Genomic DNA, 10,992 nt, shown 5'->3' with positions numbered 1-10,992 from the left:
TTTTGGAGATAGTCACAAGCCAAGTTACTGAAGTTATCATGTCCTTTCTGAAGAGCACCTGATTCTTTTACAAACAATTGACCGCAGCACTCTCCTTTTTCTCTTTTTTGACTTGTTCAGTCATGTTTTGAGATTCTTAAAACTGAAGGAGTCATGGAAGTGACACTATTGTATGGCTGTACACAACATCAAATCATGGACGCAAGATCTTAGACATGACGCCAGAAATCAGACTATGCGCTGACATTTGCTATTGTCATGCGTGTCAACACATGTTCAACTTCAAAATCTGTAGATCATTTCAGGCATCAGCTGTGCTGGGGTGAATTTCTTGAAACCATCGTTGCTAACTACATTAGCTTCTTTGTTGTTTGCAATGCAATTTCCCATTGGCAACTACCAAAGTTGCAAGCTTGCTAACAACTACGCTTTCGAGAAACTCACCCCTGTACTGCCAGTAGCCTCATAATGTGCATTGCCCACATGTTGAACACAGCACAAGTAATTTGAACGACTATGCTACCGTAGTACTACGCTACTATTACAACATTGCACAGAGTCTTAAGTCATACATAATGATTTGGTCATTGCCATTATGGTAACAGCAAATATATGCAGTGTGCAAGAGAAGGGGCCATGTCTTAATAGATTCAAATCTGGGTTAGGGTTAGTGGATCTAGGGTTAGATGCTGCACATATATATACAGTATATGTGGATCATTTCATTATGTGTATCGCCTGTGCTGCACTGTCATTATTAAAGTAATGCGTTTTGTCTTCACGCAGGGTGCTTCTGGTGTTACTGGTCCTGTCGGCCCTCCCGGACCAGGTGGAGCAAGGGTAAGACACGTACCATATATACGGTCTATCACCAACTGGTGCCACAGAATTTTTTAAATATATTTTTGGGCTTTTTATGCCTTAATTGTGACAAGACAGTTACAGAGGGACAGGAAATGAGCGGGGAGAGAGAGACGGGGTAAGATTGGCAAATGACCAGGGCCGGGATCGAACCCAGGTCGCCAACGTAGTGACCCAGAGCCCTAAAATTAGGCCACGACAGGGCTGCCACATAGAATATTTATACAGATGAAAAGTGATGAACTACATCATAAAAACAGTGTCATTGCTATACTGACATTACCAAGAGCCTTAAGTAACAGATTAAGACTTGGTCATTACTATGTTGGTGACAATAATGTTATAAAAGAAGCTCTGAGCAAAGGGGTTACAAATGTCACACACACACATACTGTACAGTACACTCACCCTTCACTTCAGGTGGCTGAGTGGCCACCCATCCTGAAACCAGCTATTGTTTCCCTGATAAGATAAGCCCAATGCCCCCACTTGTCAGTTAAGTAGGGTTGGTTTGTAACGGTTGCTGTTTTCATCTGCAGGGACCACCAGGCCCAGAAGGCCCCTCTGGACCAAGAGGTTCTCCCGGACCAATGGTGAGGAACATCATACCTCTACTACTTCCCTATTCTTACCCCCTCTCCTCCTTCTGTCCCCCCTCCTCTCTCTCTCTCAGCCCCCCCCCCCTCGTTCTTTACACAAATCAAGCAGAGTACTCTTTGATTTCTTAAATGAGTGTTCAGCAGCAGCAGCAGCACATGGTTTGTACAGTACACTGGCTCCTGAGCTTACGGTTCTGCCATTTTTTCGGGGTGGCTGGAGTAAGTCTGCAGCCGAGCTGAGCCACAGCCGCCATAGCTTTCCCATGATGAGAATAAAGCGTGCATCTAATTTTCGGTGCTGTGGTTTCCCCCTAGCCTCCAGTTAATGGCCCCCTCAATGTCAACAGGCGTCACGCCAACCCTGGATTCACATGGCTAGGCTATACTATCTTCCCCGTCTCTGCATTCTCTCTAAAAACCCTATTTATGTTTCTCTCCCCCTCCACACTCCAACAACCCCCCCTCCCCCCACCACCACCATCACCACCACCCTTTCTCCACTCCTCACTCCTCACCCCTCGCCCTCTACCCATTACCCACCAACCCCATCATATGTTAGTGCTTATGGGACCCCGGTAGTTAGCTGGAAGAGGGCTTTGTGATGTTTCATTTTGCTCAGCATGGTTCTGGGAGAGACAGCTGATGAGCCTGGCGCTGGTGTTGTTGTCTCGTCTTGCAGGGCAGCCCAGGATCACCCGGAATGCCAGGACCGACAGGACAGTCCGGAAAACTTGGCGAACCAGGACTTCCTGTAGGTTTAATCCTCATTTACGCTAACCTTGACAATATTGTATTGTACTGTAACATACTGTAGGCTATGTCCCAAAATGTTCCGTCATTCTCTATGAAATGCACTATATAGGACGGCATGTACTTAACACAGGCATTATATTTTGTATGTATTGTAGTTGTGTGCCCTATTCCGTCCTTTCTGTTCTGTAGACCAAGGCTATGTCCGAAGCGGTTCTGATTTCATTCACTACATAATGCACTACTTAGGATGTAAATTACACTGTTTTGTTCCCTGCTATGTAGTGAAAGAGTTCAGACGTTTTGGGCCCTCCAGGCTTACAGCGCTATTTTGTTCGGTTCTGTTCTGTCCTGAGGACCCAGGTTATGTCTAAAACGTTACCATATTCACCAAACAATAATGTACTTCTTAGGATGTAATTATTTTGGTTTGTTCCCTACTGTGTAAAGAGAGAGTGAACATTTCAGGCCCTACAGGCTTACAATGCTATCCTGTTCTGTTCCGTTCAGTAGATCTGAAACCTTCCCACATTCACTTAATCCTAATTCACTTCATAGGATGTAAATGACATTGTTTTGTTTCCTACTGTGTTGTGATACAGTGAACGATTCAGACGTTTCAGGCTCTACAGGCTTGCCACCCTATTCTGTTCTGTTCCGTTCTGTAAACACAGGCTATGTCCGAAATACTGTTTCCTCATTGACTACATAATGCCCTACTTGGCTACTTGGGATGTCAATGGCATTTTTTTGTTCCTTACTTAAGAGGGCTATGTAGTGAAAGACTGAATGGTTTTGGACTAGGCCCTACCGACGTAGCACAATGATGCTATCAACACCACACCAGCTGTGTTCAGCAGCAGCCGCAGCAGCAGACAGAGGGCTCTATTAAGAGCCGTTATGAGAAATGTGATGTCAATTAGCAGCAATTACATGACATAAAATGGCAGGTCCTTTCGATGCCAGTTTGAAAATACTCCTTGCGGAGTTACGATTTGGGGCTTAATTGGAAACTGTGGTGTTGATTAGTCGCACATTATGACACCCTTGAAAGGTATTGCGACTGTTAGCTGGTAAAAACTGTTCTTATTTATTTTATTCGTCTGTTCTCGTTTAGGGTGCAGTGGGCATGAGAGGAGAAAAAGGAGAAAAAGTAAGTCAGACACACACATTTTGGTTTTATACGACAACTACGAACACTAGCTACCGAGTCTTGACAGCAGCTTTTTTTTGTTTGTTTAACTTTTTTCTGTTCCTCACAGGGAGACACAGCATCTCAGAACATGATGCGGCAGGTTGCAAGACAAGTCTGTGAACAGCTGGTCAACAGTGAGTGTGCTTACTGTCCATCTCTCTCTTGGGATGGAGTTGTTTTTGCCCTTGTTCAGTTGCAGACACTCTTTGTACTGTATTTGGATTTATCGTTGTTCAGCTGCAGATGCTGCATATACATCTGGATATATAGATACGGATGGTCTATTAGTCTTAATGCCAAAGTGAACAGCAGACCACTATGACAGTGATCTGGTCATTCAAGCAGAATTAGGATAGGTAAAGTAAAGGTCATAAAAGACGAAAATGGAATAGTGCATTTCTCAAATAATGTCAAAACAACTCCACAATTAGTATAATAACAATACAATACCATTCAATACCTAAAAGAGGTCAAATGGAGTCATATACTGAAATCATCTCTGCAGACTTTAAGTGTGATTGGCCAATCCAATATCTGTGTGTGTGTGTACCCCCTTCTTCCCTTGCAGGGCAAATGAGCAGGATCGACATGATGCTGAACCAGGTCCCGAGCGGGTACAGAAGCAGCAACCCCGGTCCCGCCGGGCCCCCCGGACCTCCCGGCAGCCAGGGCCCACGCGGAGAGCCAGGCCAGGGCGGCCGCAGCGGCTTCCCTGGCAACCCTGGATTGCCAGGGCAACAGGGAGAGAGAGGTGATGTGGCGGAACTTAAACTTTTGTCTTTTCCTCCTTTCCTTTACCTCATTTCCGTTCCTCCTTTCTGTCTGTTTGGTTAAATGGATTCGCCCTGGATATTACGATTCTTTGAATTTCAATATCTCCTCTTTCACATAATATTGTTTATGAGGTACTGCAATACTCCTGAGATTTTGTTGTCTTTGGTGCGAGCCACTGCAAATGTTACCCACCTCCCTTTTACAAGCTTGTAACAGTAGACTCTCTCAAATTCATTTCAGAGTCCCACTGAGATATTTAAAAGGCACTTCTTTCAGTTATCAAACCTTAAATTTCTACTTGGATCCATGGCATAAATTACTTAAGCACATTGTTTGTGGATCTCACATTCAAAACTGGAATCCTATTTGAATAGAAGTTAGAAATGCACTCCAAGTCAATGCATAGGCCAGAACTCGAGTCCTGTATTTCTACCTCGAGACTGAAAGCCCCTCTCCACAGTGGAAAAAAACATTCTTGTTGATAAATCACATTAATAGACAAGTACAAGCTTCTGTGTGTGATTACATGTCTGTTTGCTGATGTCAACAGAATAAGTCAGGTCTTGGAACGGAGGGGAAAAAGATACTCAGAGGGGAGATGAGTAGAGCACATCCGCTAGTAATTTCCCCTAAAGTCTGTCACTAACTAATGTGCGTTTCATCCCCTGTCTCACCACAACCACAGGAATGCCAGGAGAGAAGGGGGAGAGAGGAAACCCAGGAGTTGGACAGAGGGGGCAGAGGGGGCCAGCCGGTCCACCTGGTACGTATATACTGTACTGTATTCCCCATCACCCCCAGAATCCAAGAACACACACTCACAGACTGAGAGAGAGAGAGAGAGAGTGAGAGAGAGAGAGAGGGGGGGGTCTCCAAACACACATATACTGTACACACTTACATAGAGAGTCCAAGTAGTATATATTTTACACATAATGGGCCTCACACACACATCGTTTTACTTTGCCGTTTTTCAAAGACTGTTTCCTTTTGCGGTCATTTTCCGGTTCTTATTGTCTTGGCTTTAAACAACGGCCAAAGAGACTCGTAATTTACCCCCTGCCCCCCTGTTGAGACTGGTGGTGGTGTGTGAACTTTGGTTCTCCACCACTGCCATTTGCCATCCCACCATCCACTCAAAGAGAAGTTGGGTAACGCATGTTGACCATATATCCTCTTTAGGGAGTAGGGGAAAGCTAAACATCACAGTTCAGACACAGTTCCTGACTCATTGTGTTCGTGCAGGGTAGGCTTGAGGCTGAGGAGGAGGTGGGAGGAGGGAGGGATTGGGGAGCTGGGGGAGGAGGAGGAGGAGGAGGAGGAGGTCTGCCTTCATGTATCCCATCGACTCAGGGGTGGGCAGCTGCGTGTCATAAATTAATCACAGGCTCACACACACTCGACCAAATGTATTCCCGGTCACACTTAGAACCTCCCCGAACCTCAATTTATGTCGCTTTTTGCAGACGACTGACCTTCTCACAGATGTTTTCACACATCAGGCCATCATCCATCCGCTTGTTCGAACACGCTCTCCTGACCTGTGGGGGTTGCTTACTATCCGTCACACAATAGGCCCAGCACCAAAACTGTACTAATAATGAGTCAGAAGAATGATTGTGTTGAACAGCCCAATTGTGTTGAACAGTCCAATCGTGTGTAAATCCATATACAAGGTTTTGTTGTCATGGTGATGACAGCTCTTAAACTCTCCGCAGGACTTCCAAACCAGAAGTGATATAGATGAGGGTTCTAACCAGTCAGGCATGAGGGGCTGTTGAGTGTTTTGGCAGAGAGCGTGAAATAAAAAATGTCGAAATCAGCATTCATGACCATCACCCACGTAAAAAATGACTATTCAATGTGTTGCGTCGAGCCCCCAAATCCCAGAGAGCTAATCTATAATAATACGCTAGCGTAGCGAAGGAGGCAGCGGAAAAGGCAGCTCCTGCTTACATTGTGTCTGCTAGGTAGCTAGCTAGCGAGTGATGATGAGTTCTTCAGAGTTCCTCTGTTTCAAAATGCCCCAGGCTTTTTTTCTGTCAATGAAAGTGATAGCTGGATGTGCCGCTTGTAAGCTGGAGAGAGAGAGTGCGATGAGTTCTTTCTGTGTTTTTGGTCGTGGCCAAGGCTTGTTTCTGTGAATGAAAGCGATGGCTAAAATGTGTGTGAATGCGGTACAGTAGGAGGAAGCGTGAGACGATGACTCATTGTTTAAGGAGTCGAGGTTTGGGGTTTGGGGTTGTTTCGGGGGTGGGGGTGAGATTGTGTGTGTGCGTGTGTGTGTGTGTGTGTGTGTGTGTGTGTGTGTGTGTACAGTATGTGTGTGCGTGTGTGTGTGTACGTGTGTGCATGTGTGCATGCGTGCGTGTGACTGAGTGTAGGATGTGTGAGTGTGTGTGGGGACTGAAGAGGTGTGCGTGTGTGAGTAAGTGTGTGTGATGATGGTGGGGGGGGTTGTGGGGTTACAGGAGTTTGGGGTCGGATAATCAGATTGTTCCCTCAGTGAATGTGCACACACACACACACACTCACACACTCACACACACAGACTCTCTGGAGGGGCCTCGTCGGCAGCACATGTGCTGATTTAAGGGAGCGAGTGAGCACAGGCGGCTGAGCGGGGAAGAAAAAAAAAAAGAGAAAAGATCCCAAACTTGGTTTATGCTGTCTAGACAGACGGGGGCAGGAGGTACTGTAGCTGTGTGTGTGTGTTGAGCACAGAATGCTTTCTCCTCCGCTTTTTTTTAATTGAGCCATCTAAACACATCAATTACAGTTCAAGAAAGCAGCTTTCTGTTTTTTTACCCGTTCTTGCACCCACCACCATACCACGACCACTCTGGGACACGAGGGTGATGTCAACAACAAGCTTTCTGATGGCATGTGTTTCCCCTTGTGTCCCCTTCAACCTCCCACCACCTCTTTTTCACTCACTTAATACATGCACGTGCACTCTCTCATTGGCGTGCACACACACACACACAAACAACCACACACACACACACACACACACACACATACTCCCTTCTCCTTTCTCCTTTCCACATCCCCTTCCTCTTCCCCTTCCCCATCTCTCCCACTGTGTTCCAGGACCACAAGGCATGTCTCAAACAGGCCCCACCGGTCCCCCTGGCCCATCTGGGGAGCGTGGCCAGGCCGGTCGACATGGAAACCCAGGCATCAGGGGACCACCCGGCCCCCCTGGCTACTGTGACTCCTCCCAGTGTGTGGGCATCCCTTACAACGGAGGAGGCTATCAGGGTGAGTACCAGCACAGCCTGACACAGGACATACTGTAGCACCATAGCTTGGAAGACATAGGACCACAGTCTGACACAGGACATACTGTAGGGCCATAGCTTGGAAGACATAGGACCACAGTCTGATATATACAGAACATAGAACTTAGGAAACTTAGGAAACCCAAACTTGAATACTAGATTAATGCAGTGCATGTTATCTAAAATGGTTTAGTTGTAAGCAATGCAGTGCATGTTGTTATGATGATGATGATGATGATGATGATAGAGACAACAAAGCTAATCTGATTCGTCAGGGTTTCCCACAGCACTTCAAGGTGGCCATCTTTTAAACCAACCATCTCCTACTTTGACAGGTTCCCTGAAAAGATAAAAATATACAGTATATATTTCAAAAGGTATTTCGAAAATTTGCTTCATGAAAATGTATTCTTTTCAATATCAATTTATCTTTGATGGGGTATCATAATTTGATTTGAAACAACACAACATAGCCTGTCAAATCATGGCACTTGATTGAGAGAAACCAACTCCCCACCCACCTTGACATCAAACGTTCTGCGGGAAACCCTATTTGTCATACCAGCTCTTGTTGATGTTAATAATTTGATTAATATGTGCATGATGATAATAATCAATTAGTATTTCCCCCACCTTGACAGCATTGATAACAACCCTCCCTTTTTAACCTGTTTGCAGGTACAGCATAGTATGCTTTCTAGAGCGCCTGTGCTGCTTACCGTTTGAAAACCTGAAACAAGCAAGCAAACAAAACAAACCCCCCTGTGTCTGAGATAGTAGCGCACGCGCTGATGAATCCTTAAGGATAACCACCATGGACATGATGAATGAACATTTTTTTGCTGAGCGACGTTAAAAAAAACCCAAGCCAAACAAACAAAGCATCGAGCAGAGAAACCCAACAGAGGGACGCGGACTGGCACTAACATCATCTCACTGCTACCTTTTGTGACATGAAACGGCAGCGTTGGCAACATATGTAACGTACGATGGCCTGTTTGCATCCTAAAACTGTAAAGAAACCAAACAACATTTAAAGGGCTTCCTCTTGTTGACCCTACAGAGCATGTCCTACCAACTACATTACTAACATTGTGGATGTTGTAGCTGACATGAGGAAGGTGTTCCGTCGGGAAATTTTTAGCTGCTAAATGTCATTGGTGCTTTTGTAGTGAGATTTAGTGGTTAAAAAGCCCTTGAGTCCACCCTCCTCTGAGATCCAACATTGCAGCCTGGATTTACATACCTGTAAATAAACTAATTATGCCTTGTAAATGATGTTTGAATTAAAAAAAGAAAGAGTTGAAATTGAGATTCAACGAGTTAACACCTCAACCTGAGCTTGTGCCTTTTAACGCGCTGCTTGCTAACTGCCAACATAACCTCTTTTTGTTTTCCATTTTTTTGTTTTTGGTTATTTTTTTGCCTTGAGGGATGTAAACGGCCTTTGCTCAGGTCCCCAAATGTAGCATGTTTCCTTTTGGACATGTCATCATGACAACAATTTTGATTTTTTTTTTTGCATAAGTGGTGCACAGTAGGTCACATCTTCACATCGTTTTTTTGCGTTTTTTTGTTTAGTTTTGTTTTGTGTCTTTTCTAGTTTTATGTTTTATTGATTAAGTTGTTGTTGTTATACCTCACTATGGTATGAGGATGGGCCTTGATGGCTCATATTAGAGAACCGATGGCTGATGCTAATCATTACAAGGATTTAAAATATTTGTATGTATTTTCAGTACTATTTTTTACACTACAAAACAGTTTTTTTTAAATGAGATTTCTTTTAGGAAATGTCTCTTAGAAATTAAATAATTAAGGTTTGTAAGTGAGCATGAATCCTTTTTGTAAGTTTTATATTTGTAATAATATGACAAAAATGATGAAATGTTTCTCCATAGACTTTCTGAATGATGTATGTTTACAGAACACATAACAAGCAACAATGACAGTTTCATACATGCAAAAGAGTCCAAACAACTAAGTGTTCTGTTCAATTGAACACCCCCAACAGCCGCACCCAACAACCGCGTAGTGTCCGAACCGGAGGAAGCAACGGACGATTTTGAGACAGAAATACAATCTCCCGGTTATTTACAAAACCAGCGTGGAAAGAGATCTCTATCAAGATAGGACACAGAGAGGATAGAGTCATGATCACCAGCAAGGAATTGTGTTCTCTTTGAATACTTGGAAGTTGTTTAAAATTCTGGTTGTCGTTTTGTTTGTATTGTTTTTTTTTATTTTGGAAATAATGTGGACAGATGTATAGAAAAGATTCACGTAGCACTATAACACATGAAATGCAGTAACAAAAACTTTTCATTTTCTTCCCATTTTCCACTAGTGTAGAATAATACTTCACCCTGGTTCATCTACTACATCTATTTTCATCATGATTTTGTTTGTAGCCCTGTGTGTGTGCTGACTGTTCTGTTAAGTGTTTGCCTGTAACATATCTGCATCAATGTCCAGCGTTTAAAATGCACTAAGGATGTTACCATCGCATTTCACATATTCATGTGAAACGAAACCACTAGTCTACATTCATCCATTTGTTTAAGTCATCTTTACGAAATGACATGTTCTCGTCATCTGCTCATATGTCCTTCATATTTTGAGTAAAGAGGGTTCTTGGTTCATGTTAATGTCACCTGCAGTTTCATTGACTACAAAATGTGGCTCTGCTACATGCTTTTCTCCCGGCAGTATTATTTACCTCTTTTGTTATCCCATTTCACAGCTGACTCTTACCAAACAGTGGAATTGCATGTCTGTGTTGTATATTTAGTAAGGAGTTTTGTTTTTTTAAACCAGAATATAGTTTTTTTATATATCACTACCAATGCAGTTGAAATATGTGTGTGCAAGACTATAGATTATAGAATTGCTTCCGTTGTTTTAACTGCACATTGTGAATTCCACAGCCTTATTTTCTTATTTATTTCTGAACCAAAGGAGGCATTTTTCAATAAAACTACTGAAAATCAGTCAGTTGTCGTAATTTGTTCTTTCATATCACCAGGCTAACCTTTATTGGATGGCCTATGTGGCATACTGTATATTGTTTTAGTAGCACATTGTACATTGTTGAAGTATGGCCTGTCCTCTAACACTTAGTTAAAAAAAACTCTTGGTCAGATATTTTACATAAAATGCAGTCTTTCATGTGTCTTCCATAAATCCATCGAGTTCACTGATGCCATGTCCCCTGAAGCCGTGCCGTTCAAGACATACTTGAACACTTTTCCTCTTGAAGTGTCGATCAAAGGCTTTTCTTCAGGGGGGAAAAGCAGTAAAGCCATCCATTGAAGGGGTCCACCGAGGCCTTGAAGCCAGGAGCCCAGGAATGCAACGTTGCATAACTTGCTGAGCGCAAAGTGTAGGAAAAAATGCTATTTTGCGTGATCAAGGAATTGCTTTGACAGATGTGCTGAACATTTTCCAAAAGGGCTGCTTTTCAAGCCTATGTACATAAAATACAAGACACTATCAAAGCTGTCTAAAATAGTAGGCTACATAGCTGATA

At 43.5% G+C, this 10,992-nt stretch overlaps 1 protein-coding gene across 3 annotated transcripts in view; it reads left to right on the top strand.

Annotated features, from left to right (window-relative positions):
• col12a1a (collagen, type XII, alpha 1a) overlaps positions 1-10,453 on the top strand; it is a 91,430-nt gene extending 80,977 nt beyond the window's left edge. For 2 of the 3 annotated variants that reach the window (XM_063184513.1, XM_063184511.1), the window contains 9 exons: positions 787-840; positions 1,401-1,454; positions 2,140-2,211; positions 3,328-3,363; positions 3,473-3,539; positions 3,974-4,156; positions 4,865-4,942; positions 7,273-7,443; positions 9,478-10,453. In XM_063184513.1, coding sequence (XP_063040583.1) covers positions 787-840; positions 1,401-1,454; positions 2,140-2,211; positions 3,328-3,363; positions 3,473-3,539; positions 3,974-4,156; positions 4,865-4,942; positions 7,273-7,443; positions 9,478-9,596 — 834 coding nt within the window. In that variant the 3' untranslated portion in view covers positions 9,597-10,453. Of the gene's footprint in view, positions 1-786; positions 841-1,400; positions 1,455-2,139; positions 2,212-3,327; positions 3,364-3,472; positions 3,540-3,973; positions 4,157-4,864; positions 4,943-7,272; positions 7,444-8,141 lie in introns of all 3 variants that reach the window. The other variant, XM_063184512.1, reaches the window with a different exon arrangement.
• The last annotated feature ends 539 nt before the right edge of the window (positions 10,454-10,992 follow it).

The sequence above is a fragment of the Engraulis encrasicolus genome, chromosome 19 (assembly GCF_034702125.1).
Source record: "Engraulis encrasicolus isolate BLACKSEA-1 chromosome 19, IST_EnEncr_1.0, whole genome shotgun sequence".
NCBI classification, from domain to species: Eukaryota; Metazoa; Chordata; class Actinopteri; order Clupeiformes; family Engraulidae; genus Engraulis; species Engraulis encrasicolus.
The sequence above is the reverse complement of the archived record's forward strand: the minus strand, read 5'-3'. Positions and strand labels throughout refer to the sequence as shown.